This window comes from Leishmania martiniquensis, chromosome 33 (genome assembly GCF_017916325.1).
Source record: "Leishmania martiniquensis isolate LSCM1 chromosome 33, whole genome shotgun sequence".
NCBI classification, from domain to species: domain Eukaryota; phylum Euglenozoa; class Kinetoplastea; order Trypanosomatida; family Trypanosomatidae; genus Leishmania; species Leishmania martiniquensis.
The window spans coordinates 860199-886530 of record NC_090168.1 but is presented as its reverse complement, the minus strand read 5'-3'; the positions used below and the strand labels follow the sequence as shown (position 1 = coordinate 886530).

General features: G+C 55.9%; 9 protein-coding genes across 9 annotated transcripts; 1 reads left to right on the top strand and 8 right to left on the bottom strand.

The window, feature by feature from the left end:
- Nucleotides 1-1878: 1878 nt before the first annotated feature.
- Nucleotides 1879-3798, bottom strand: LSCM1_02689 (uncharacterized protein; the record flags this gene model as incomplete). Its single annotated transcript, XM_067320266.1, has 1 exon — nucleotides 1879-3798. One exon carries the CDS (start codon nucleotides 3796-3798, stop codon nucleotides 1879-1881), a length of 1920 nt encoding a protein of 639 aa, XP_067175641.1.
- Nucleotides 3799-5591: 1793 nt separating this feature from the next.
- Nucleotides 5592-6359, bottom strand: LSCM1_02688 (uncharacterized protein; the record flags this gene model as incomplete). Its single annotated transcript, XM_067320265.1, has 1 exon — nucleotides 5592-6359. The coding sequence occupies one exon, from the start codon at nucleotides 6357-6359 to the stop codon at nucleotides 5592-5594; it is 768 nt and encodes a 255-aa protein (XP_067175640.1).
- A 1284-nt stretch (nucleotides 6360-7643) lies between these two features.
- LSCM1_02687 (uncharacterized protein) lies at nucleotides 7644-8300 on the bottom strand (the record flags this gene model as incomplete). The annotated part of the gene is made up of 1 exon (XM_067320264.1): nucleotides 7644-8300. The coding sequence occupies one exon, from the start codon at nucleotides 8298-8300 to the stop codon at nucleotides 7644-7646; it is 657 nt and encodes a 218-aa protein (XP_067175639.1).
- Nucleotides 8301-9459: 1159 nt separating this feature from the next.
- LSCM1_02686 (uncharacterized protein) lies at nucleotides 9460-9732 on the bottom strand (the record flags this gene model as incomplete). Its single annotated transcript, XM_067320263.1, has 1 exon — nucleotides 9460-9732. One exon carries the CDS (start codon nucleotides 9730-9732, stop codon nucleotides 9460-9462), a length of 273 nt encoding a protein of 90 aa, XP_067175638.1.
- A 7012-nt stretch (nucleotides 9733-16744) lies between these two features.
- On the bottom strand, nucleotides 16745-19594 carry LSCM1_02685 (uncharacterized protein; the record flags this gene model as incomplete). The annotated part of the gene is made up of 1 exon (XM_067320262.1): nucleotides 16745-19594. The coding sequence occupies one exon, from the start codon at nucleotides 19592-19594 to the stop codon at nucleotides 16745-16747; it is 2850 nt and encodes a 949-aa protein (XP_067175637.1).
- Nucleotides 19595-20226: 632 nt separating this feature from the next.
- On the bottom strand, nucleotides 20227-21519 carry LSCM1_02684 (uncharacterized protein; the record flags this gene model as incomplete). Its single annotated transcript, XM_067320261.1, has 1 exon — nucleotides 20227-21519. One exon carries the CDS (start codon nucleotides 21517-21519, stop codon nucleotides 20227-20229), a length of 1293 nt encoding a protein of 430 aa, XP_067175636.1.
- A 333-nt stretch (nucleotides 21520-21852) lies between these two features.
- On the bottom strand, nucleotides 21853-23022 carry LSCM1_02683 (uncharacterized protein; the record flags this gene model as incomplete). Its single annotated transcript, XM_067320260.1, has 1 exon — nucleotides 21853-23022. The coding sequence occupies one exon, from the start codon at nucleotides 23020-23022 to the stop codon at nucleotides 21853-21855; it is 1170 nt and encodes a 389-aa protein (XP_067175635.1).
- Nucleotides 23023-23323: 301 nt separating this feature from the next.
- Nucleotides 23324-23971, bottom strand: LSCM1_02682 (uncharacterized protein; the record flags this gene model as incomplete). Its single annotated transcript, XM_067320259.1, has 1 exon — nucleotides 23324-23971. One exon carries the CDS (start codon nucleotides 23969-23971, stop codon nucleotides 23324-23326), a length of 648 nt encoding a protein of 215 aa, XP_067175634.1.
- Nucleotides 23972-24917: 946 nt separating this feature from the next.
- On the top strand, nucleotides 24918-25820 carry LSCM1_02681 (uncharacterized protein; the record flags this gene model as incomplete). The annotated part of the gene is made up of 1 exon (XM_067320258.1): nucleotides 24918-25820. The coding sequence occupies one exon, from the start codon at nucleotides 24918-24920 to the stop codon at nucleotides 25818-25820; it is 903 nt and encodes a 300-aa protein (XP_067175633.1).
- Nucleotides 25821-26332: the final 512 nt, after the last annotated feature.

The following is a 26332-nucleotide window of genomic DNA, read 5'->3' as shown; positions in this document are numbered from 1 at the left end:
GCTTCTTCTTTGAGAAGACGCTGTTGATGCTGAAGAAGCGCTTTAGAAGCCCTCAGCCTCCGCTGGGCACTTTGAGCCCCTCCCCCGGGGAAGCGAGTGCGAATCTGAGCCGGAAAAGGCACCGTTTCTCTGGAGAGAGGCGGCCGATGTGCGCTTTTTTTTCACGGATGCCGTGCACGTCACGCCCAAAGGTGCACAACTGTACGGAGGGGTGAGAGCCCACACCCCCATGCAGACAGAGTAAGAAAGAGAAGGGGGCAGAGAAGAAACGCTCATGAGACACACTTGTGCCTGAGCCCCACACACGGCGCGTGGCGGGTGAGATACCTCGTGACCTCATGTACGACGTCCTGTACACCTGCGCCTACACGCACACCTCTAGTGCACTCGCGCACGCAACGGCCATCACCACCACCACCACCCTTCGCCGCCTTCCTCCCTTCCTTCAAGCACAGACACACACAAGCATTTCTTGTCATTAGCAAGCAGGGGTGAACAATGGTCCGAGTCGCAGATGTCATGGCATCGTCTACATAGGCACAATACAGTATATGGCGTGCGGAAAGGGGGAGAAGGGAGCACAAATAGGCACACGCACATCAAACTACCGCGCCACTCGGGCTGACGTCGAGCAGCTCTGGAAGCGCGAAGGGATCTCTTATGATGCCACGAGAGAGGGGGAGAGGGAGAAGGGCGCCAACACATTCACACATGAGCCGGAAGGGAAGCCTAAATGAGCACTGCAGCTCAGCCGACGAAACAGCACCGACAACATCGCAGCGACACATCCAAATCGCCAAAAGGAGAATATTAAACACGCACAGAAAGAGAAAAACAGAGAAAAAAAGAAACACGGCTGACGTGAAGGAGCGCCTTATGCAAAACACGCAACACAAACCGGACACACATACGCACACGCGCAGAGACGTGCACAACAAAATACACATATATATATATACAAATGCATATATATATATACCAATACATATATATATATAACCGTAAGACGTCGGTGCCCGTCTGCGGCACCGCTATCACAGAAAGCAAGCGGCCTACGACACAGGCAGCGTTTCTCTCTCCTCTTTTTTGTTGTTATTGCGCTTCAAGAATTATGCCTCATTCACGTTGTGCGTGCTTCACACTCTACCAAGAGCCCAAGGGCACACACTTACACACACACCACCCTTCCGCAAGTGGATGTTGCGACGGGGGGAGAACAATGCCGTGGAAGTGGGATATGCGTATGGAAAAGAACGCGAAATTAGCATCGGATATGTCGTAGAAAGAAATAAAAGATAGCAACGACGAGGGCGCAGGCATGAACGCCAACACGCAGAGGGGGAAAGCGGTCAAGTAATGTCACAGGAAAGGGCGGCAGAGGCGACTTCGCGCCGAGGGAAGGGAAGGATGGAAGGGGAGATACAGTGTCGTGCGACCCAAGTGAGCGAAGCGGCACAGAAGCGCCAAACAGAGCCGGCGACTCCTTTTGGATCCGTCTCCCTCCATAGTCAGCGGAGAGAATAACTCATGAGTGCACGCAAGCGTGCAAGAGTACACCTGTGCATCCGTGTCAGGGAGAAGAGGGAAGGAGAGTGGAAGGGGAGTGAGGAAGGGAGAAGAAAAAAAAGAGTGCCGCTTCTTGCATCGAGAGATTGACAAACCTCATGCGCCCACACACACACGCATACGCCCACACGCTCGCATGCGCGCCCCTCCCCCTTTCCCTTTTTCCCTCTTTTTCCCGCGACATGCCCAACACCAGTGTCATCCAAACTCCTCTTCGACGGCAGCCAACGCCGAGTCCAAACAAGAGAGGCGGCCAGTCACGTGCCCGTGTTTCTTCACTGCCTCTCCACACACACACCACCACCTCCCTCTCTACGTTTCGCTGACCTGGTAGCCGCCCTCCCCATCCAAGAAGATGACGACGCGGTGCAGCTGGCGCAAAGTCTCACGATGCGAAACTGTGATCAGTGTCACCCCCGCCTTCTGCAGTAAGCTGTAGAAGAAGAGCTCTTCGTCCTGCGAAATGGCGCTGGTGCACTCGTCAAGGAATGCGAAACGAGGCCGGTGCAGCAGGACACGCACCAGGGCCACACGCTGCCGCTCCCCACCCGACAATATGTCCTCCCAGTTTTCGGAGGCATCCATGCCGCCCTCGCGATCCATCAAGGAGCAAAGGCCAAATGAGGTCGCCGCCGACACGATTGCCTCATCCGGCACGAAGGTTCGCTCTGGCTTGCCGCTGCAAGCACCCTCTGCCAGGTGTGGATACGTAAGCAGCGCACGCAGTGATCCAGGTGGGAGGTACGTGCGCTGCGGCAGAAACATGAGTGACTCGGAGGCAGTTGGGAGAGTCACCTTACCCTTGGCAAGAGGCCATAGCCCGCTAAGCACGCGCATCAGCGCCGTCTTGCCGGAGCCGTTGCTACCCATGATCAGCGTGTGCTTTCCAGGGGTGACAGTGAGGCTAAAATCACGCAAAAGACTTGTGCCAGTCGGGGAAACAATATCTACGTCCGCCCACTGTACTAGTTCATCCGAGTAGACACCCGCCACTTCCTTATCCGCAATCGACGCGTTGAGGTGCTCCAGTCTCTCGCGCAGCTCACCAATACGGTGCACACTGCCACACAACGCACCTATTCGCTTGTGCATAAGCAGTATCTTCCCAATCGCACTGGAAAAAGGCACGTAGAGCTGCACGTTTTGGAGGTACAGCTGCGTAAGCTCGCCCCTGCTCAACACATGGCACTGGTCGATGGCGATGAGGCTGCACACGAGATACCCGACCAAGCTGGAGCCGTACTTGATGAGCAGGCTGTCACTGCAGCCACTCAACCACTTGGCGCGCTTGATCGTGTACTCATGGCGGATGAGAGACCGCAGCAGGCGCCCCGCGTGCTCGCGCTCGATCTCCTCGCCATTATAGAAGGCGATCTCCTCCGCATGCGAGATGAGCTTGTGGTGCTTTGTGCGCAGGTTTCCCTCCTTCTGCTGGCTTGTCGCCACCAGCTGGCCAAAGTTGGGCAACAGCACCGACATGCACGTCGCAACGAGCAGGTAATAGGAGATTAAGAATGCGGGCGGTGCAAGGCCCCCGTGCTTTGAGAGCTCCATCGATAGCGTCACCAAGTCTAGAACCGGTTTGAAGAGGGTGTGGAACAATTCAGCAATACCCTTGCAGAACTGATCTGCCTCCTGCGTGAGACGGTGGTCAGCGTTGTCGATGCCGGCGCTCTGCGTAGCGACCGCGCAAATATTATTCCCTTTAAGGTACTCTGTGATAAGGGCTGCCTGTAAGTTGTCGCGCAGACGCTGCTGCGTCATCATCTTCACGTATTGCACCCCGATTTGCAGAATTGCCCCTGGGATAGCGAGCAGCCCGATGTCCGCCACGCTGAAAAAAAACGCCTTCATGTTCTGCTCGACAAGGTACCGCCCATTGCGTCCCACCACCCTCGCGAACAGCAGTGTCAAGCGGGTTCGCAAGCAGCAGAGAGCCAGCATGAGCAGCGCACCTCCGAACTCAAAGGATATGAAATGGGGGAAGCAGAGTCGGAGAAGAGACCGGAGGCGCCTCCAAAAGATGCGATCCATCTTGATCGTGCCGCCCTCGTCACTGCCACGGATGAGCGATGGAGAGGTGCGGCGAGTGCGGTGCTTTGCACTGCCACTCCCAGCGCCCCGTTGGCGCACGACCGAGTTGAGAATGCGGACTGCCGCAGCGAGGCAGAGTAGCTGCATGGAGTAGAAGCCGAGAAAGCGGCCCGGCACAAGCTTGGAAACAACAGTCATAGTGTCGTGGCGTCTAGGCGGCTATGCTAACGAAAACAAAAGATTCGAATGTGTGTCGAGGTGAAGTGGGGGAGGGGGTATAAGGTACCCTCTGCCGCTAACCCGGGGAGCTGGCCGGAGAGGAGCGTGTGTATGTATATAAATGAGCGGCTCGGCGAACTCGTCTGCGGTGTGGCCAGGACGCTGGAAGCCTGGCTAGGAAACTTTCTCGCAGATTCCCGCCGCCTCTCGCACACGATCTGCCACTCTACTGTTTTTGTTTTGGGTTTCTTTGTACTCGCACACTTGTCTGTGCCTTGTGAGAGACTCGAGTACCCCCCTCTCCCTCCCCCCTTCCTTGCACACAGGCGCACACAATACTCTGTGCACCGAGAGCCGGTAGATGACCCGCGGCAGCAGAAGTAATAAGTCGTGGAGAAAAGGGAGCTCAGCGGCCAACGTCAAGCATCGCGAGGAAAGTCAGGGAAAGACGAAGAAATGCAGCAGCAGCAGCAAGTGAAGAAAGATCTACCAGAGGACAACTGTCCCACGCCCATCTGCTCTACGTTTGCTTGCTTGCTCGGTTTTATTTTCGTCCTCCCCTATCCGGAGGCGGCGCTTACGATGCGCGCACGCAAAGGTGAAAGAGAAAGACGAAAAACAAAAAACAGCAGATAGAGAAAGACTCAGGAGGAGGGGCTGCGAGGGTGACCAGCGCTCAAAGGGTTGGAAGCGACAGGGGAGAAAGAGGAGAATAATGATAACGTGAGTCTTCATGAAGGTCACAAGTGTGTGTGTGGGTGGGTGGGGGGGGAGGTGAAGAGGTGGGTAGGTGGGTGCCTTGCGCATGGTGAGTACAGTACATCGTGGGCGCCGCGCTCACGCCCGCCGCACTCGTCATCAGTATTACCCCCCCTTCACCGCTGGCGAATTGGCTTCGCATGCGGTGCAGGGGAGAGACGCAGAAGCTCAGAGTCCCGATCAAATCGGCAGCGCTTCGTCTTTCCCTCCGCTGCGATAGCAGAAGAGCGATGCCCACGAGCCCTTCCGCTGCTGCGAACGAGAGATGAACACCTCTTTCGCTGTTGTCTTCAGTTCAGCGGTCACACTTCCGCTTCCATGCAAGGCACCCAAGTCCGACTTCACTGGGCCTCCCCCCGGCCTGTCACACGCCCCATCGACTCGTGCAAAACAACCGCACCGACACCCCTCGCAGCAGTGCGCCGGTCCCGCCATCCGAGCACGCCGCCCTGCCCCAAAGCCCTACCCGCCCCGCACACCGCCCCCCCCGCCATGCAGGCCGCCACGTGCCTGCATCCGCATCGGGGTGGTGCGCAGGGGGGCGCCCCACACCAGCAGGCAGTGCCAGGGCCGGGCGAGGTGCACCCGCGTGACGCCGACACTCCGCTCACCAAACGCATGGCACGAAGCCTGCGCACCGCCGCACCTTGCGGCGACGCAGCGCTACACAGGGCCTGGCCGCCGGCATCCGTGGTGCTGCACCGCTGGCCACCCCTCTTCCCACGTTGCGGGTGCTCGGCCCCAGGTCGGCACCTCCAGAAGCGGCTCGGCGTTTGGCAGAGGATAAGGAGGGGGAGGCTGCCAGGCCGCTCGACAGAGCGCATCCGCCGGACTGGGATGCCGCCCTCACGGGGGCGTCCTCATCCCTCCGGCATTCCTGCCATGCTTGGCAGATCAGCAAAGAAAGGCCAATCCAACAGAAAAGCGCAGCAGACCCGTTCCCAGCCTCCCCTGCTGCACATCGCCTGTCTCTTAGGTGCGTGTGAAACGCACCCACGTCACTGGCGGAATGCTCACTCATCGTCAGCCCTGAAGGATACAAATGTGGCGCCAGTCTCGTTCTCCTGTATGGTGACCGAAACAGCACGGCCGCTGTTCAAATCCTCCCGCAGGCATTTCAGCGTGGCTGCATCGGATACCAACACCTCGTGCGGGTACTCCTCACCCTCGTCAGTGAAGAGGGAGAGCTGCGCCTTGCTGTGGCCGGCATCTACCATGTCCACGAGTGAAAGTGTGCGTATTGCGGCGGTGGATGTGGTGCCTTTGCCAGCGGTCGCCCCTGGGGAACAATTGGTCCCGAGGACGGTCCAATACAGAGTGAGAAGTTTGTCCTTTTGTGGCGAGGTGAAAACAGTGAAGGGCATCTTGAGAGCGTCGTCAAGGAGGCGGAGAATCGGCGCATCGGCCGCATCAGCGGTGTTGCCGCCGCTCCCGTCGTCGTCATCGCTGTCACCGGCGGGCTTCGGTACCACTGCGCCTCTGGAGAGACCTCCGTGCGATACCGGAAGCGGCACACTAGTGCCAGCGTCTGTCGAGGGCACTGCAGTCACCGGCGTGGCGGAGGTGGCCGCGTAGACGGAGGCGTGATGAGCAGCTGCGTTGCCGTAGTGCGCGATGACTGCCATGTAGAGGGCCTGCTGGGCAGCCTTCGTGAAACGGTACTCCTGGTTGCGGAAGAGAAAGCGGCGCAGTGTGTTGATTTCCTTCCTCAGTGCAGGCCCAGTGAGTTGGGCCTCAGCTGCCGCCTTGAACTGCTTCGCGCGATCATCCATACCTGACATGGCTCCGTCCTAAGAGTGGGACCGCTTTGTGGCTCTTTCAGCGCGCGGTCGCAGTGGCTGCTACCGCCGTACGTGTTCCGTAAGCCCTCTCCTCCTCCCGCGTGCTCAGCGGAAGAACTGTTTTTATGCTGTCCTCCTTTCCTGCAGTGTGGCGGTATAGCGGAAAGCGGTGAGAGGGAAGAGATATACGGGAGGGGGGGCTGCGCGACACCTGAGATAACGGAAGCAATAAAAGAGAAGGGGGAAGAGAAAGAGCCGCAGTGCGACTAAATGCACATCATCCCCAACGGGCGATCACACAGGCACGCAGAGCGTTGTCGAGGGTTGGCGACAAGAGCCGAACAAAAGGAAGCAAAGAACGAAGAGAGGGCGAGAGTCCAAGCTCCATCATCCGGCCACTCATCCCCTTTGCGTGGAGCAGAGCACGCCTTCTCATCCTCGCTGCTGCCATGCTGGTGAGGTGGATTGTAAGACGATGCATCGCACCTGTCACTCGCAACAGGCGACAAAGGAGGTACATGAGCCGCATCACCATGAAAGAAGGGGAGAGGGAGCAGTGAGGCACCGCTGTGCCTCTCTGCTGGTTACAGCCTCACAGAGGAGGAGCACGACACACAAGCACGCATATGGACACAAGTATCTACACAGAAAAGCGGATAACCCTTTGAAATCTAGCGCAGGAAGCACTGCTACATATATATATTACGCGGTGGTACAGCAGGCACTATATATATATATAAAGGAAAGGCGGCACGAGGAGAGAAGGCGGAGGGGGGAGTCCGTGACGCTTAGATTTGGCTGAGTCAACGAGAGAGCGAAGAGCGGTGGCCGCAGAAGAATGATGGATCAGGCGACTCCTCACCTCTCAGTCACCCGTGCGCCTTGAGCCTGCATTGAGGTGGCCCGCCATCGGCACCAAAGGGACTGAGCTTCAGAAAAAGAGGAGAGAGGCAGTGAAGCAAAGCGAAAGAGAGTCGAGCGCACGTACGAGAGGGAAAAGCATGACGTCAACGGCATGACGAGGAGTGCAGGGCAGTGCCGTCCACCACCACCCTCCATTCCCCTCCGCTTCACTTCCGCACTGTGTCCATGCGCAGCGCTCGCAGCTCCTGCGCAACACTCAGCGATGGCCTCCAGCATCATCACGTCATGGCCAAGGTGCGCATGCGTGTCTCCTCTCCGTGCTTAGATGATGCCGGCACGTCCCCCGCATCTCGGTCTCCGCCCCCTCCCTTGATACGATCTCCCCTATACGCTTCTCCTTCTGATGCAGCAAAGTTCGTCCTAGCAGCATCCCTGCCCACCACCGCTGTTGTTGCCGCCACCACTCAAGTTGGTGAACCGACGACGCTCGTACTGCTCCAAGTCCTGCAGCTTATCATACACGCTACGAGCCACCTCGTCGAACGCCTGCGCTACCCCGATCCTGGTCTTGGCAGAGGTGAGAGCGAACAGCATGTTGTTCTGCTGGGCAAACCCCTGCGCGGTCGATCGGGGCAGCGGCATCGAGTTCTCGTCGAGGCACAGATCAGTCTTGTTGCCGATCAGCAGAAACACCATACTGTTGCTCTCCGCCTCGTCACGGCGGCAATAGTTATTTGCCTCATCAAGCCACTTCTTGAGTCCATGGAAAGATTGTGGCTCGTTCACATCGTAGACGAGCACGACCGCATGTGCACCGCGGTAATAGGAGCTGGTCAAGGTGCGGAACCGCTCCTGTCCTGCGGTATCCCATAGCTGCAGGTTCACGGTGGCCTTGCCGCCGGTATGGGCATCTACAACATCTACCTTTTTCACCTTGAAATCAATGCCGATAGTCGAAGAGATGTTCTCATCGAAGGCCCCGGTGGTGAAAGAGAGTAGCAGGGAGGACTTGCCCACACCGCTGTCGCCGATGAGAAGGACCTTGATGGTCTTGTCAGCGCCCGTGGAAGAGCTCATCGTCAACTATGTGGCCGGCGGAGAAAAGAACGCCTCTTTTAGAATATCCCAAAGAGGGCCCCCCCAACCGCTGCGGCGGCGGCGCACTCTCACCGCAATGCACAGAGAAGGCGGTGATGAGAGCGGCCACGCGAGAGAACCTTGTCGAGCACAGCCACGGTGGCAGCTTTTGTGTCAGCGACAACGGTGAACGGGGATGGGGGAGGCAGAAGGCTTGATGAACACGTGGTACCCTCTCCCTTTACCTGTGTATATTTCAGCAGTGAAACAATCGAATGCTGTGCCTTTGCGTCTATTTCTCGATGGATGTACGTGCGCTGATGGAGCCTACAACGAAAGAGGGAGAAAGTGTATAGGGTGAGGTTGAATGCTTTACAAAAAAAACAACGAGCAACGGCGGTGCCCTCACCCCACCCCACCCCACCCCGGCTGCGGCTAACAATGCTCACACCGAGAGAAAGGCAAAGGGGACCTACCCTTCTCTTCTTCGTTGGGTGTACCTCCTTCCCTTAGACTCGGATCCGTCAGTAGTGATGTGGATAGCACTGGGCATAGTATTCATCTCATCGCCGAGTCCGCGTGTATGTGTGTATGGGGAAGGAGGCGCGAGCTGCTGCGTTCCCAGACTCCTCCTTTGCACGCAGCTAAAGAGACGAGCAGAAAAAAAAGGGGGGCGCTCAGGCAAGCAGTCTTCCCTTTATGTATGCTTTCGTTTCTTTCCGGTGCGTTGCTGTGGCGCTGTGCCAGAGTCCACCCAGAGACGTTCCTCAGAGCTATCGGAGCGGAAGTAGGGCTCGGCAGTGAAGTCGCACGGCAGAAAGGCTGATATATGTGTGCCCAACGCTCTTTACAGAAGGCTGTAGTACGTAGATGCCGCATGTACAGCATGGGGCGCATGCGCGCACGAAGGTGAGGGCAGCTGTAAAGACAGCGGCGGAGCCGATAGAATAGCACGCCAGACGATCGTCTACAAGAAACAGAGAAACCTCAAGAAACATCTCCCACGGTGCGCAAGCGGCGAACGCACCACGGAGCAGCAGTGGCGCAAAGCGAAAAGAAAAAGGCGGAAGGGGGTAAGGAACTGCACACCTCCCCGGTGGAAGGCACGAGGCACATTCCTTTCCCCTCCCCCTCGATAACCTGGGCGTGTCGTACACCCTTAGCCATCGTCATCCTCCTCCAGGCCACAGACGCCGTACCACAAGTCGACGTAGCCCTCATAAATCCAGTTCATCATAAGGCAATAAGTTGTGAAGCACAGAAGATTCGCGGTACTGATGAGAAGCGTGCCTCGCTTCGTGTAGCACGTTGGCCCCACTGTCGACATGAGCGCTCGTCCTGAAGTGTGCTGGGCCCCAAGGAGCCGACGCAGCAGCGTGTGCAAAAACTGCGGTTCCACCTTCCTGTGCAATAGGGCAGATACGCAGAGCATCTTTGGGTACACAAGGAGCGGGGGAGGGCCTAATCAATACAGGGAACAACGAAAAGCAGTCGCGCTTGTGATTTAGCTGGCGCCTGCCATGCAATGTCTATTGCCGGTGCACTTTTCGTGGGCGCGCGTATGCGACTCTAGCGGATTCGTTGCGAGAGGCGTGTGCACTATTCTGCTCTCGCAGCTGCAGGTCCCTTCAGCTGTCGGCCAGGCACCCCAATGCCATAGTAAACTGACACTCACATAAAAGTCAATGTGAGAAACGAGGAGGAGTGGTCGCCACGGCAGAAGAGCCGTCTGCACCGAGCAGAAGGTACAAGCGCAGAGAGGGTGGGAACGAAGGGCGGGGCGTACTGCGCTGCGCGTGCGCCGCATTCGCTTTATTATGGCTTCTTACTCAAGCGAGGCGAGCGGCATGGTGGCGCCGTGACAGCCGCGCGCGCTGGTGCACTACATCCCCCCCGAAAAAAAAAACGCACACACACACGCACTGGGCACCTCCCTCTGCCCCCTCCTTCTCACATGGACCACGCATCTGTGCGCCTTCCACTACAAAGACGGCACCATGCGCGACATTGAAAAGGCGATTCAGGGGTATGCCACGGCAATGGCATACTGCGCCGAGTCGTGCTTGACTACAGGCTCTGTCTCTCCGGTTCCCCACACCCTTTGTGAGCCCCTTTTTTTACTTTTTTCGTATCTTTTCTTTTTTCTTTTCTTCTCTCTGTGTGTGGGCATGGGAGGGGGAGCCGCCCACATCCACTCTTCCTCTCCCCTTGGATTCTCTCGTCACATGTGCATACACGTGTATTAACGTACGCGCACCGGCACGTGTGTGCCCATACCCCCCCTCCTCTTCCTCCCTCACCACCGGTGTCGTTTTGTTTTGCTGATATGTTTCTTGCTGCCCTTCGGCTCGTGCTTAGGAGTTGTACTGCAGGCATCGAGCTCGGCAACCTGCATGCCCGTGCCCCTTTTCTTCGGTTCTACAACGTTGCTGCCCACATCCTTTAAACCGACGGCACACACACTCACCGTCTGTCCTGCCCATTTCCTTCCGTCGTGCATCGTCGGCCCGCTTTGCGCAACAGGTGTACTTCCGGCACGCGCGGTGGGACTCCATTCGGTCACAGCACGCGGCATGGGAGCCACGAGAACGGCAGCGGGGGCGAAAAGGCAGCAAACCCGCCTCCCTACAATCTCAGCGAAAGACTACGCACAAGACACACAACGGAGAAGGAGCACCATGTCTACTGGCACGCTCGGCACACTTCACCACCACTTACCAGCCCCCTATGCTGCCCTCTCGAGCCTTGCAAGCAGGCGAGTTTCCTGTCGTCGTGAAAGACTAAGCCCATCTACTGTCGGCTCACTCGCAGCTTCAACGCCTTTAGCGCCACGAGGAAGAGGCAAAAAAAAAGAGCTCTGCTGTGCACAAGCCATCAAGAGATAAGACCGCCCACGAGCAGGGCAAGTATTCCGTTTTCGTCCGTGACTCGAAGGTTCCCATCACAGCCTTGGCACAGCGGCAACAAAAAGGAATACTGAGTCACAGTAGAAAGGAGCTCTCACTCTCTCTTTCCGTCTCTGTTCTCAGACGCCTTGGGGGGAAAGGGTCTGCGGAGTCCCAGAGGCCACTGACGCAGAACGCACAGAAGGGCCAACGCCGCTCGTCGAGGAAGAGACGTTTTTTTTGTCGCGATGAGCAAACGGGATTAGAGGCGGTGCCTTCGCTACGGATGCCTCGCGAATGTCAAAGCCCGCTGGGGGGAGGGGGGTGCTGTGGCCAGTTACCACACCGCTGAGAGGGAGTCACGTTTTCTTCGAAACTCGGGTAGCATGCAGCTGGCTGCCCGAGGCTCGCTGTGCACACCGTGAGCTTCCGAAAACAATGCAAGGGCGGGCTCTGCTACGGTAGCGGAGACTCTCGTCCGCCGGGGCTGAATGGCTGAGGCAGCGCTGCTGTTAAGCCCTTCTTCACTCCGTTTCGCCATGAGAGGTCCCCGCCCTTTCTTGCTCTCGCAGCATCTGTGTAGATTATGAGGTCGCACGCGCTATCCTCCGTCAGTGCGGCTGTAGGAGGGGGAAGTGCCCCCATCATCTGCGCTGGAGCAATCGCCGACCCCATCTGATGAGGGCAGATGTCGCCAATACAGAGGTGAAGAGGGAAAGGGGGGAGAAGTTCACGCCATCGCCGTCTGGCACCTCACCCTGTCGATCTGGGTGAGCATACACCTCGGTATACCGCCTTGAAGGAATGCGTGTGGGCCTCAGCTCCTCGTGTGCATCATACATCGTGAAGCGTCATCAACGGCTCAGACGCTCCTCTTTTCGTGACGCGCCTTACAAACGCGCGCATTTTTTCAACGTCGCAGCGGCCCTCGCTGCGTCCCTGACACGACTGTCGGTTTCTGTCGCGCTTCTTCGGCCACCGAAAAGCAACCAAAATGTGGGGGAGGAGGGCGGCACGCCATCTGCGCCAGCGCTTCACCGGGTGCAGCGAAGAGGGGCTCTGCGAGGTGGGAGCTGCCGGAAAGCGGACAGCCCCCATTCGTTCCGTCATTTCGCTGACGGCACGGCAAAACGTTACCCTCCCTGACCCGCTCGAGCTGCCGGCAACACGATGATGACGATGATGCCAATCGAATGATGTGTGCGGTGAGGGTGGTGCAGAGAGAGGGGGGCCTCAACGTCCGCTGCTTTGTGCATGATTGCCCGCCTCCCAGCCACACCCCACCGGGCGCCTGCGGGCCGAGCGCAGCGTATGTGCCGCTGATGGCGGACTCGCAAGACAACGCCGCTGCGCGCCTCGTCTCACGGCGGGGCGACATGGCAGAAGGCATCGAGCTCGGCGCACAGAATATACCGCGCCCCCATCCAATCCTGGCGGATCGACAGCCATGAGGGCCACGCAATTCGTGGCAAGCCCTGCCCTTTCGAATTGAGCCGTTGGCGTGCGAGTTGCTCAATTCGACTGTGGCCTTCCGCTGCCGACGGTTCCTGTGATTGCATGAGGCTGATGGGCTCCGGCTGATCTGCACGCAATGACAAGCTTATACGCGCACCGTGCAGTGCTGCGTGCTCGGACACGATGATCGGCGCTGCCCAACTCCTCCCTTCGGCTTTACCGGCGCATCCATCGCATCGCAGCAGCGGCTTTGGGCCCGGAGCCGCTGGGGTCGTGCGGCACCCCTGGGGCAGGTGCTCGAGTCCCCGGATGTGCTGATGTCGAGTATACGCCGAGGCCGTGTGCCATAGGCCGACCACAGACCGATCGTGCGGCTCTATGGCGTCACGTGAAGCATTCAGCCTGTATGAGAAATGGGCGGGGGGGGGCCCAGCATCACTGCCATGGGTGTCAAGCGGTCCTCGGCCAGGCGAGACGCATGGAGTCCTCCCTTCGCTGTGGGCAAGCTGCGGATTTTGCAACGCTGCTGTTCACTAATCCCAGAGCGCGCCTTGTATTGGGTGCAGTCCTGCATTCACAGGAATACGTGCCACTGGGGGGGAGGGGGGGCGCATACGTCACTTTACGCCCATGCGGTGCGTCACGGCATCCCCCCCGGATGCTTTCTTTGCGTCGCCGCAGCGCTGAGAGGGCTGTGAGGCACGTCTTGCCATGTCAGTCTTTTAGTCCCTCTCCAGTGCGTTTCCTCCTTTGCCTTCGCTCATAACGGCGGCGTGTGGAAAGAAGGTTGCATTTCGTCTGTCGCCACTTCTGAGTGTGTGTATGTGTATGTGTGCGTGTTTGGCTGGGATTGTCGCTTTGTCAGGGTGATGGCCGGTAGAGAATGAGACACGTCAACAAACCTGTTTCTGTTTTGGTCATCATATCCTGTGCATAGGGAGAGAGGGGGACCCTATACCCCAGCAACAGGTCTGTGTGTGGCCGCCGAATTGGTATTCGGTGAATCTATATATATATATATAGGCAAGAGACCACGCAGGTAAGAGGGGCCTGTGGGAGGACAAGATGGCATTCCGCGGCTCTGCCCTGGACCCTGGAACGGATGATCCTTTCCTCTTTTTCTCTCGGTTGCCGTTTACCAGTCTGCCGAAGTCCAGAGAAGTGTGAAGAGCCTCTGATTGCATTTTTTCTTTTTTTGTTTGTGTATTTTCCTCACTCGCGGAAATGGGAGAGAGAAAAGGGAGAGAAGAGGGGGAGGGGGGAAGAATGACGGTTGATGGCCACCGCCCACCGCCACCACCGCCATCCACGACAAGCCTTTACAAGGTGGTGCACGATTTCAGAGGGAGAAAAACGGCCAGGATGGGGAAACGACCATTTAGGTGCGATTTCAGTACACCATCCGTTTCTCTCCATTCTACCCCACCCCGCCTTCCGTCTCCCCTGCCAGCTGCGGCACACACTGTGCATGGAGGAGGGAAAGCGATGGATCGGCTTTTCGCCAGGCGAGAAAGAACGCGCATGAGAGACTCGAACAACAACAAAAAAAAGGGAGTGCAGAAGGGAGCATAGCGAAAGAAAAAAAAGCGGTACCAAAGCAGAGCGTATAGTTAGTTAGCAAGCGGGAGAGGCCACAACAAAAGTGTGGAGAAGATATTTCAAAAAAAGGGGTGATTAGCAAAGAGAAAAGCAGAGGAGAAGCTGTGAAGAGGGCAGCCGCGACATAGCTTCATGGAAGCTCACTCTTCTATAGTTCTTTTCCCTCGCTGCGTACCGTTTTGTGTACCTCAGACCTCCTTTCTCTCACCTTCAACAGCCCTCTACCTTTCGTTTTTTCGATGCCACCGATGCCGCTACTGCGTGTGTTGATGTGTGTGTGTGTGTCCTTTAAGCAGTTGTCGACTGCAGTTTTTTGCTTTCGATGCGCTCAGCTGCGCGCTGATAGCGAGGGATGAATCCGTGCGTGACGTGTCAGAATCCAGTTCCCGCTCTGTGGGTGGGTGGTGGGAGCCTGAGTAGTACCCCGAGGGATGCACCAGTGGGCGGCTGGCGTAATGGGTGTGGCTGTGAGAGAACTTTCTGGGCGAGTGGTGGGCTGTGTTTGAGGCGGGAGGTCGTGCTCTGGCCACTGAGTCCGCATCACTGCAAAGCGTTCCCTACGGCTGCTTCGTACCACGAGGTCGGGCCTGGAACCGGTCAGGCAGAGCTTGTGGGTAGCGCCTGTTATACCGAGGAACGAATACGTTCGATGAAGTGAAAAAAAATAATAACGCCTCTCATTTCTTCTTCACCTGTGGGCTCGCTTTAGCTGGCACGTACCGTCAAAGGAGACCACGCACTGATGGCCTCGCGCACGCATGCATGCACATTCATACACACAGGCACACGTACTCGCGGGGGGGGGGGGGAAAGGGGGAGGGGGGGAAGACAAATCCAAAAAAAAAAAAACGAACAGAGCAAAGGCAATAAAAAGAAACGAGAAAAATAGGAAGGCAAAACCTAAACACTCCTAACAAAGGCAGAAAAAATGATGATTTAAAGAAAGCGAAAAAAAAAATGATATAAACGACAAAGAAACAGTCGAAAGATAAATATTAAAGAATAAACTTATGTGCACATGCAACACTGAATCACACCATCACCTCTCTCCACCGCCCTTTTGTGGTCGTTGGTTTTTGGTAGTGGTGGTGGTTGCTTTTCGGGTTCGCTCAGCACCTCCGCATCAGCACACACGCTCTCAGGCGCTGAAAGCACACGGTCGAACGCACCGGGAAGAGACCAGGGAAAAGGGGGGGTAAACTAAGATGAAGGTGGCGCCCCACCTTCTTTTTCCCTTCGCTTCCTTCAACATTCGAAGGTAGTGGAGAGAGGAGAAGGAGAGAGATGCATACATGGACATACACACACATATATATATATAATGTACTCAAAAAAAAAGTGTGACGATGAAGAGCCAGAGGCTGAGTGGGAAGAGAAAAATGAGGACAGCCAGAAGGAAAAAGAGGGCTGCAGAATGGTGCTACAATGCTGCGGAGCGAGCGCGGTCGTCGATCGACGAGAAAGAAGCAAAAGAGTGTAATTGGGGCAAAGAGCGGCTGCACGTTTCACCCTCGCCCTCGGCCATCTAGTGCACGGGCACCAGGCGATGAGTATCGCACGTGCGCATTTTGAGACGCCCTCATAACTCATCAGTACGACTGTCATCCGCGCGCTCTCTACGCCTCTCCAACACAGAAGAGAGGAAAGTGCATTCTTCGACGAAAAAAAAGCATGGAAAAGGGAGGAAGCAGTAGGAAGAATAACGCAAGGTCCAGAGAGCCAAAGAAAGAAGAATGAAGTAATACATCCTCTGCATCGTGGCACAGAGTGAAGCGAGAAACCCTCTCGATACACCCGCCGAAAGCTCACCGAGGTATAGGGAAAGGGGGAAGAGAAAGTAACGATCAAGCACCAGGGAAATAAATAAGTAGCCAGTGAAGGCGCGAAAACTATGCCATCTAGAAGAGGAGCAGCAGTGGCGCAAGACGCACTACTATACTGGAGAAAGGCAGCTTGCTGCAATCGAGCATGCGCCCTTCCTTTCAGCAAGCCTACTTTTATGTGGGATCTCATTTTCACTGCTCTCTAATCAGAATAGAACGGCGGACCCTCAGACTCGAGGCGAGGGTGGAGAGCTGGCATCGAAAAATCAGCGAACCGCGATACGCACGCCACGAGTGGTGCCCAAAGCGCGGGGATGCAAGCATACAGGCGCCTACGTGTCCAAGTTGGTGAAGCGCGCACCATTCATAAACGAAAAAGGCGAAAGAGCGCCAAGGAAGGAGAAAATCAAATTTTAGCAAAAATCTTTCGTAACTCCTCGCGCGTACCGGTGACGATGACTCCGCTCTCCCATTCGGTGCTTTTTTTTTCATTGAAGTGTGCATCGTACTCAGAGTCACGAATAAAAGTCGGACGACATGCAGAGATGCACGTGCGTGGCAGTCGACCTCATGACGGCTTCTCCTCGCAAGCCCACTCGCCTCGAGTCACTGCCAGCAAGCTCTTCGGGGAAGAATCCATGCCCGCTTTCTAACCAGCTTTCGAGCACCCGGCTCCGAATGCTCATCGAGCGGGGTATCTCTTGAGCAATGGAAGCTGCAACATCGTGGTGGAAGAAGGCTTCACCACATCCTCGCCTCGAACCCCAGCACCGCTCTGCAGCAGCGGTTGAGATCGCCGGCCCAGCACCTGCCGAGGTGGCAACAGTCGCATGCCGCTGGGTTGAAAAGCTGGCCTTTCCGATGTCGGCACTGCGGCGCCCCCTACAGAGCACCGGCTTCCTGTGGCGACTTGTGCGGCCCCGCTGCCACGCATAGCGGCCATATTGCAATGAGGGCCGCGTTGCCGAAGCACACACTCTGTCGTTAGCGGGGATGCCGCAACGGCAGATGGGCCAGAAGGGGTAGCAGAGGGGCCGCGCGGCTGCAGCGAGACCTGGGCTGTCTCACTCTTGCCGACCGACTCCGACAGCGCTTCCGTAGGGCGCGTGCAGTTCAGTGCAAGTTCCACTTTTTGGGGATCTCGACAGCTAGCGCATTCGCTGAGCGGCGGCGACTCTGACGGTAGCATGGACTCTCCCCCTTGTCGTCTGTCTTGTACCGCAACGGGCTGGTACGCCTCGGCGGGCAGCACGGTCGCTGTGCCGAGGTTGATCAAGTACTCTGTGCGCTGCCTTGCCGCTTGCCCCTTCGGAGACTCAGCCGGCACCCCAGGCGACGCACTGCCTTGTCCATCCCGCCTCGCTGACAGACTTGCACTCCCCTCCCGGTTTCTGCCCAATTGTACCGCCCCTTTCGGGCTAGACCATCGTGAAAGACTCTGAAGGGAAACGGTGCCGCCACTCCTGTCAAATGAATCGGCAGTGCCTGCCTTCGTCTCGGAGCACTCACTCTTCCGGCGAGGTCCCAAGACTCTCGTGTGAACGTCCCGTACGCCGACGCCGCCTTGCGCGTTGACGGTGTTGTCGTGCGACACATTCGGTGATCCTTTCTCAGGCGAGTGCGCATTCCTGCAAGGGGAGGTGACGGTGACCGGGCTGGCGCTGGAGCGCAAGACCGCAGGTGGCAGAACTTCTGGAGAGAGCACTTCGTCAGCGAGGCGCGGTCGGTGAGGTCTCATGTTAATCGCCTGTGTTGCTGTTTGGCAAGTGCAGGAAGCGGGAGAGGAAGCGCCACTGGCGTTGCCCATGAGCTCACGTGTACTTTTCACTGCCAATGGTCCCTCAGCGTTCGAAGGAGAGTGAAGAGATGTCGAGTGATTCGGTGAAGCAGCGGCTGCGCCCGGCATTTCAACGTTCGCCATGTCTGTGGAGCGTCGCTGCCCGCTCCGCTGCAGGCGCCCGCTGTGTCGCTGTTTCCCCGGCGGCCGCTGAACCTTCGCGTCTGGCGGCACAGTCGCGCCGCGCGTCGTAGCTCTCGCAGAGGCGTTGCGGGAGGGAAGCACTGCGCCGGCAGGAACGGCGCTGTCACCTGAGGAAGTGCCGTGGTTCGCCCTGCCTGTGCAGGCAGTAGGCGGCTGCGGCAGCGGCGCTGACCGCTGCGCCCTGCGGTGCGCAGCACCCGCCGGCAGCGAATCCGCCGGCGCCTCACGCATCGTGGAAGCTTGCCCCGCAGTGGCCGGCTCGAGTCCCTCGGCTTTGACCGGTGCGGCAGTCTCTTGAGGCACGCGCACGCTGATCGGTACCGCTGCAGGCCTGTCCTTCTCTTTTGCCATGGATGACAACTCCTGCTTCTCCTCCGACTGGTTGGGAAAGACAAACTCGTCACAGATCCAGCGGTGCTTCATCGCCTCTCGCGGTGCGACCCGCTTCGACGGGTCCCACTGCAGAAAGAGGCGCACAAAGCTCAGAAAGTCGTCGTCCTCTGAGACGCCCAGGAACTTCGCCAGCGATCGAGACCCTGGCTCCCGTTGTCTACCCTTGCGCGTCGTGCACGGCCGCGGTTTGTGATGTTCGTCGAAGAATGCACGCCTCCGGCGCGCACAGGAGGCCTCTACAAAGCCCTCTGGCGGTGGCCCTAGATACTCCATGATGCACCCTAGCTGGTCCTTTTCATCTTCGCCAGGAAAGATGGGGTCGCCGTTGGCCAGCTCGCACAGTATGCATCCGAAGCTCCACCAATCGATTGCCTTGCCGTACTTCTGCTCCATAATCACCTCCGGTGCGCGATAGAAGCGCGACTGGATGTACATGTACGCGTTCTTGGCGTCGAAGCTCGCAGAGCCTAGATCGACCACTTTCACGGCCGAAGGGTCTTTGTCGCGCAGCAAGATGTTCTCAGGCTTCAGATCGCAGTGGATTATGTTCTCGCGCGCTAAAAACGTCAGCGCTACCAGCATGCGCGCAGCAATGCTGCGGACCAACGACAGCGACATCGGGAAGAAATCGTGCGCTTTCAAGTAATCATACAGGTTAGCGCCCAGGAGTTCGTAGCTGATGCAAACATGCCCGCGGAACTTGAAGTTGTCAGTCATGCGCACGATGCCGTAGAGCCCTTTCGGGTCGCGGTCGTTCACGTGTTGTAAAATGCTAATCTCCTGCTCCGCCTGCTGCAGTACTCTGCGCTGATTTCGAATCACCTTAACCGCTACAATCGATTGATCAGCGTGGTCGATGGCCTTGAATACTTGGCCAAATGCACCGCTTCCCAACTCCTCAAGGACCTCGTAGCGGTAAGCGATATGATCCCTGACGCAGAAGATGTACTCACCTTCCTCGGTGTCGTAGCCATCATTGTTACCGTTGGCTGATGACTTCACTTTGTCGACGCACCTTTGGCCAGCATAGTGAACTGCCTCGTATTGCACAATCTCTCTCCGCTCGTACGCTGTGAGGTAGCCGCCGAACTGGCGCAGCGCCTCTGATGCGGAAATCGGAGAAGCGCCCGACGCGCCCGATCCATCTTCGGGGCGCATCGCCGGCACCACCTAACTGGCGCGCAGAGGAAAGGTAAGCAAAAAGACAAAAAAAGCAGCCCGCACCAACAAGAGAAGCCACAGTTGTGATCACAACAGAGCGAAAGCAATGGGCGAAAGCAGTTCGTGACGGCTCGATCGGCTCAGGCGCTGCGCATGAGCCCATCAAAGCCTCCACGCCACAGCGCCAGAGTGCACTACAGTCAAACTGCTCACCACCCCCGGGGTGGGGCACAGAAAGCCTACCTGCGTGTGCAAGGCTCCAGTAAAGGGGACGAAAAGGAGAGAGAAGAGGGGAAAACGGTATCCCTCCGCATGCGCAGATATTCCTATGAGCTCTAGTGGCGCGAATCGCAAGGATCGAAGAGCACAAATACGACAGAGGATACGAAAAAGCGGTATGAGAGGTGAGGGATGGCGCCAGTAGAATGCAGAGTATGCAGCGTTCAGTACGTGAGGGAGTCAACGACTTTGAGTATTTGCCAGTTCTGTATCCATAGATGATGTTGGCCACCGCTCCCTGGTCCCTTTTCATTATTCATACGAACCATTGTAGACAGCATCGCTGCGAAAGCAGTCCTCCCATACATTCTCATGAGGTTGCACATCAAGAAAAAGGGCAAGTATAAGAACTATCGATCCGATCCTGGTAGCATGCGTGAAAGTGTCACCTCCATGCGCTGCATCATGGCATACCACTCCATCCACTCGTCTGCATGCTCCATTGCGTCCGGCTCAGCCAGCTCAAAGAGCCGCTCTGAATAGTCTTCGAACCCCATAGGTTCGTAGGTGTGCACTGACAAGGCTTGCCCACAAGGAAGTCGCAAGGAGCAAGCCCTGGGCTCCCTTCTCGCCACGTCGAGAGACCGATCAGGCAGCTTTGTGTAGCGAATCGTGTATCCCATGCGGCACCACAACACCTCGGCTGCGTAAACGGCCGCCTGGCACGTGCATCGATCTCCAGTTTGAGGGTCGTACGCACTCAAGCACGGGTGGCCGTAGTCACAAATGAGATGTTCGTTGTTATTTCGCAACCGACGAATATTCATGTCCTCAGGGGTACTCAAGAGAGCCTTGATCAGCTGCTGTGCATGGCATGCGGTCGCAAGTCGAAGAGCCTCATCCGAAATGTAGCTGCGTAGAAAAAGGGGGATCGTATCGACGTCACCGATAGATGCGGCGGCAGTTTTGAGGAGACTCCATTCGACACCCCTGCGCTGCACTTCACTTTGCCACTTTGCCTCTGCGCGCGCCTCCATGATTTTCGCGACAATAAGTTTATCAACTCGCTTTTCCTCAATCGCAGCTGCTCGGCTGACTTTCTCCTCGGCCAAAATGAGCGCCCGATTTTGGGCCTCGAACGTCACCGCATCTGCCAACCCCTGCACTACGCGCGACCGCCACGCCTCGGCCTTTGCTCGCTGTAGTATGTAGTGATTGTGCACATTATCTGCTGCCTGCAATGACGCGGACAGTTCCAAAAGCAGATTAGGATCAAAATTTGCATTAAGCAAACCATCGAACACACTGTGCTCGCCACAAGCATCGGGGGAAGACGTGCCCCTCTCCTTTAAATCATCGAAATAGTTCGGTGCTAGAAACTGAAGGGCTTTGCCGAAAGCAAGGAGCAGTGCTTCGATCTTTGCACACATTGCTTCGTTGTAGATTTGCCTATTGGGATCCGTCTCCCGCGCCTTTAGTACGATCTTCCGCAATCTTGGTATACCGTCAGCAACAGCCTCACGGATGCGGGTTGAGAGTTGGTACAAATGCTCCGCATCATAACTAGAAAGACTGGAGTCAAGATCCTTGACTGCACTCCCGTTATAGCCGCCATGGTCATTGCCTGTGCAGCAAGCCTTCAAAGTAAGTACATCTTGAGCGAGGGCGTCCGCCAGCGTTGTCAGCTTCTTGAATTCAGTCATGCGACGAGCTCTTGAAGAAGTTGTCAAGCAGTTTGAGAAGTAGCCTCGTGAGTCCAGTCAAATCACCAAGAAGCTCTTGACTTCGAAAAGCACGCGCAGCGGTCGTACAGTAAGGCAACCTCTTACTTTCCTTTTCCTGTGCGTCTAAAAGCGCAGCTTTCGTCCTCGATATAGTAACTACAAAGGAAGCTTCCACTGGCACGGTCAACGAAAAGAGTGCCATTATCGGTAGCGGAACGCCTCTCGACCATGAGGGATTGCCCTACCCTTTTCTTTTGGCTTGGCTCATGTGTAACCTCCTATGGTGTGATGGAAGTAGCTGTACTCTACCCGTCACAATGCATTGTCCTGCAGTTTCAAACACTCGCATAGCTCATTTACAAAGTACTCCTTGTCCACAATAGCTTTGAAGGAATTTACGGGAACGCAGTACTTCTTCTCTACCTCCACGTCGACAAGGCTTTTCGCACCGTCTACTTCTCGGATGTCCACAATAGAGTGCTCGTCTCCAATAAAAATGTTGTCGTCAAAGAAGACAAAGTAGTAGTTCGGGTCTTTCTGTGAAATCGGGAATACCTTTCCCCCCGTGCGGTGTTCCGCAGCTTGTGCCCAACTTGGGTAGTAGTCCACAAGGCCACCGACGTTCTGAGAGCGGGCAAAGTACTCCACCAAGTGATCTTTGAGGCCTGAAAAAGATGTCTTAGAAGCCGACTTACACCCAGGCACTTGATGCAGATGTTCCAGTACCTTGGCCGGGTCTGTCTCTTCGAAACTTGACCTCAGATATGATGAGAGCGACACGCAAGGGCCGTGGCAAACGTATATGTCATCACCCTGCCGGAAAAGGCTCCCCGACAGCGGCTCAATATAGTTCTCTTTGAGCCTCTGCAAAACTGGGCCGGATGGTTTACAAGCGTGCGCTCCAAGAACAAATGATTTCCACTCTTGCAGAACAGTGCTCAAATCACTACCAAATGTTCTGAAAATGAGTGTGAACTGCAAATCAAGCTCTGAGAGCGTGTTGATCATGTGGAAAAAGGAAGGGATAATGTTGTAATACCCGTCACTATGCTGCAAGTATTGCCGCTGCAAATCGACCAGCGGTGCATACGACTCGCCAACCTCCCCAGGCAAAGTAAATTTTCTCGTAGCCTGTCGGCGACGGTCTGACACCGACTTCCATATGGCATCCCGCTCTGCCCTTGGTAGATCCTGCATCCCCGAAGGCGCACAATGCACACTGTCAATATACGCGTCATAAGATATGATATGCCTACCATTGCTGTCTGGCGGCGCAACCGGGGTATCATGGGCGCTGTAGAGAGGCCTCCACTGATTGTCAGTAGGGTCCACAATCCCGAATGTGTTTGCGGCAACATTACTATTCAAAACATCATCCATAGTGCGACCACCCGCCTGGTCGATCTGGATGATAGTCTTATTAATGTCCATGTGGATCACAAGGCGCTTTTTCGAGCACTGTTGGAGAAGCTGGCGCGACATCCCCACAGTTCGCATGTCTTCCTGCGAAGCTGGAGAAGAGGGGAAAACAGCTTTAGAGTACGAAACCGTCGGGAGAAGCCAGGTACCGACAGTGGCAAAGGGCATTGAATACGCAGAGAATGCGCGTCACAAAGAGCTCTAGCACGGCTGCCGCATCAAAGCACAGCCAATGTAAAAGTAAAAACGAAATCAAGCTGTGTCTGTCACTGCCACCGGGAAACTTTGCCACACCTCGAAGCTGGCAGATGTATTGAATAATTTCGTTTTTTTTTCGCCTTTGGTCTCTGAGCACATAGAGAAACTATGCCACCTGGCGTAGGGGTGCAGGGAATACCCGCTCAAACAGACGCTGGATTTGAAGAGGGCTTTGGCCGGTGATGCGAGGAAACACCTCTAAAAAATACCACAATATGTGCCCGAGAAGGTTCCCGAGGACTTCGTTTGTCATTCCGGACACCATTGTGTTCATGATCATGAGCACAAATGGGAGAAGACGCATCGGAACCTGCACCACGAAAAAGATTGCAACCTCCATGTCGTGAAAGAGGCGGCTCATAATGTAAGTCAGGCACGTACTTAGCATGTAGCTCATATACGGAGCATCCACAATCGAAAAGAATCGCAGCCCCAAAAGCGAGCAGCCTATGATCGAGAGTAGGAAGATGTAGTCCAGTGGTCGCCTGTGGTAGTACTGCGCCTCCAGGTAAGAGCTAACCAGGTAGAACCATTGAATTTCCATAATCGTGTGAGCGCTGATCGGGCCGAAGTAGAGAAAGTTAGTGACCAGGCGCCAGTACTGATGCTCTTTAAGCACCAGTGACGGGCTAAGCACCAAGTAGAGAGGATGCATCACCTCTAACGACGACATGACACCTAGCATTCCCATCAACCCGCATATGACGAGCGTGATGGGTGTCTCCCGTAAGGCAGCTTCAATAATGTTGTTCATTTGGAGATGATTCGCTCCGTGCTTGAGTATAAGGAGGCTTCTACTGCTTTCAGAAGGCTTTCCGTACCTAAACTGAGAGTGTGGCGGGTCGCCAGAGCCCGCAAAAAAAGAAAGGCAAAAAGAAAGATCAGAAAAGGGAGGGTGGTTTTTTGAGGGCCAAAGTTTGCGGTGAGCTCCGCACACCATCAGTTGTCTCTCATCAGTAGGTAAACATTCTCGACCGAAATAGCCGCGTCTGCCTCAAGAGATGTGGTTCGCCAGAGGCTCTGGATGGTTTCGCTTTCGATTTTTCGTTCAACACAGCACTCAAATACATGATCGGTACTACGACTGCTGCCAGCGCGCACCAAGTCTTGACGCAGCCCCATTTTCTAGCCCTTCCATCGCATCATATTGACAGAAACGGAGGGGAAGAAACCATAATTTCGAAGTTCCCCCGACGAACTCCTCCAGTCTTCTCCCCCCCCCCCCCCACTCCGATTCATTACAGGTTCTTGCCCCCCCCCCCATTTCATGAGCGACTGCCGCCGCTGCGCACCTTACCAGGTTACTGAAAGCAGTGCAACACCTCGAGTAGCGCGGCGTTTGCTTAGCAAGGCATGAGAAAGGTGAGCGCACTTTCGAGGTTGTGAAAACTGACGCAGGATATGATATCAACGCACCACAACCAGTATGCTACTGCTCGACTGCTGCGAATGAGTGGAAGATACCTGAAGCGGCAAGCAAGTCCTTTCAGGGATTATGTGTGCCCATTGCAATCCGGCTGAAAACGCTCAGGCCGCACGAAAAAAGGCTCGGCCTTGCGCACATACACGAAAAAAGTGCGTTTTCCTGACAGCCTTATCATAGTGCTGCCTCAGAGCCTCTGATAATGGGACCTCCACCTCGCGCTTAACAATCCCTTATCCCCCCGCGCCCTTTTTCTCCTCTTTTCTATGCCAGGGTCATGTCCTCTATATTGGTACTGTTTGGCGGTGCCATTGCTGGGACGCTTGTTGTCCTGAAGATTGCTTTTACTCCGCGCGCGTTTCGAATCATCACGACTGGCTTAGTCTCTGGTGCTGTTGGCGGAGGATCGCTGACGTACATAAACCACCTGCGCCACCATTCCATCACTGCCAATTACCGGCCACTGGGACTTACACCGCCGCCTCCCAACTTCAATCTTATGCAGCCTCTTCTCTACAAGCACCTTACCGAAGAGTACGAAAGCCGCGGAGAGTTAGAGATCGGAGAGGAATCCATCACGGTGCAACCAAACGTGTTTGCGCAGATTGGCATCCTCGATGTGAACGGTGTCCGCCAAATGTGGACAAAAGCGATTATTCCCACCATCCTTGATGGGCGAAAACGAGAGTTCCTCCAACGTGAAGGTGAATCCCAAGCGGATGTCGAGGCGAAGATTGTCTTCTGCGATATTGGCAGTGGTGTTGGTAATGTTTGCTTGCAGGTGCTCTCTGAGACGAAGTGTCTGAAGAGCGTCGGCGTGGAGATCATCCCATCGCGGGTTCGGGCCGCTGAAGAGGCGTCGAAACGAGCAAAGGTGCTGTATTCGGATATTTTCTCAAAAAAAAAAGCTGTCTGGGTGCAGGAGGACCTCGTGAAGTGTGCGGCGAAGCTCAAGGAGGAGGGAGTGACAGCTCTGTTCACACATTCGTGGATGTTCGACGATGATCTCATGACGGGGCTGACGAGCGTCATCGCGCAAGTTCCTAGTATTGAGTGTGTCGTGACCTCTCGCAAGCTAGACGAAAAGCTGCTTGCTTCAACCATGCTGCGGCAGAAGACCTTAATGCACTTCAATGCGGATTGGAACGACGAAGCACCTTTCTATGTCTACGGTAAGTAATCTCGTGGCTCTTAACTGGTGTGCTTTGCACCTCTGTCTGGCGGTGTCGACGCCCTAGAAAGCGGCTTTATCAGCCTGTATTGGGACCGTGCTCATGGCAAGGAATGTCATGCCCGAGCTCTTTGCTCCTCCAGCAACGTGTGAAGCTGCAGCACCTTCTACTTTTTTCACAATCCTTATTCCTAACCTATGGGTGGAAAAAGAATTCGGTTTTTTTGTATTGTGTATCGTGCTGCGTTCATGCTCGCTTTCTTTTCATCCCTGCTGTGTAAGCTATGCGAGCTGGATGAAGAGCGGTGTCCTTGCTCCAACTAATACTGCTCCACTGATCAAATGTCCGAGGGAAAGGTAGGTGCTGCTGCAGACCTCATGATCTGTGGCCACGGCGCTCTCTGTAGCGACAAGATCCTAGGCAGCAGCAGGCCTCTGCCAAAGCGCTTTCGTATAGTATGTCATCACTTGAAATCGCATGTATGCGTAACAGCATTGCCCTCGCCACTGCACCCGGGATT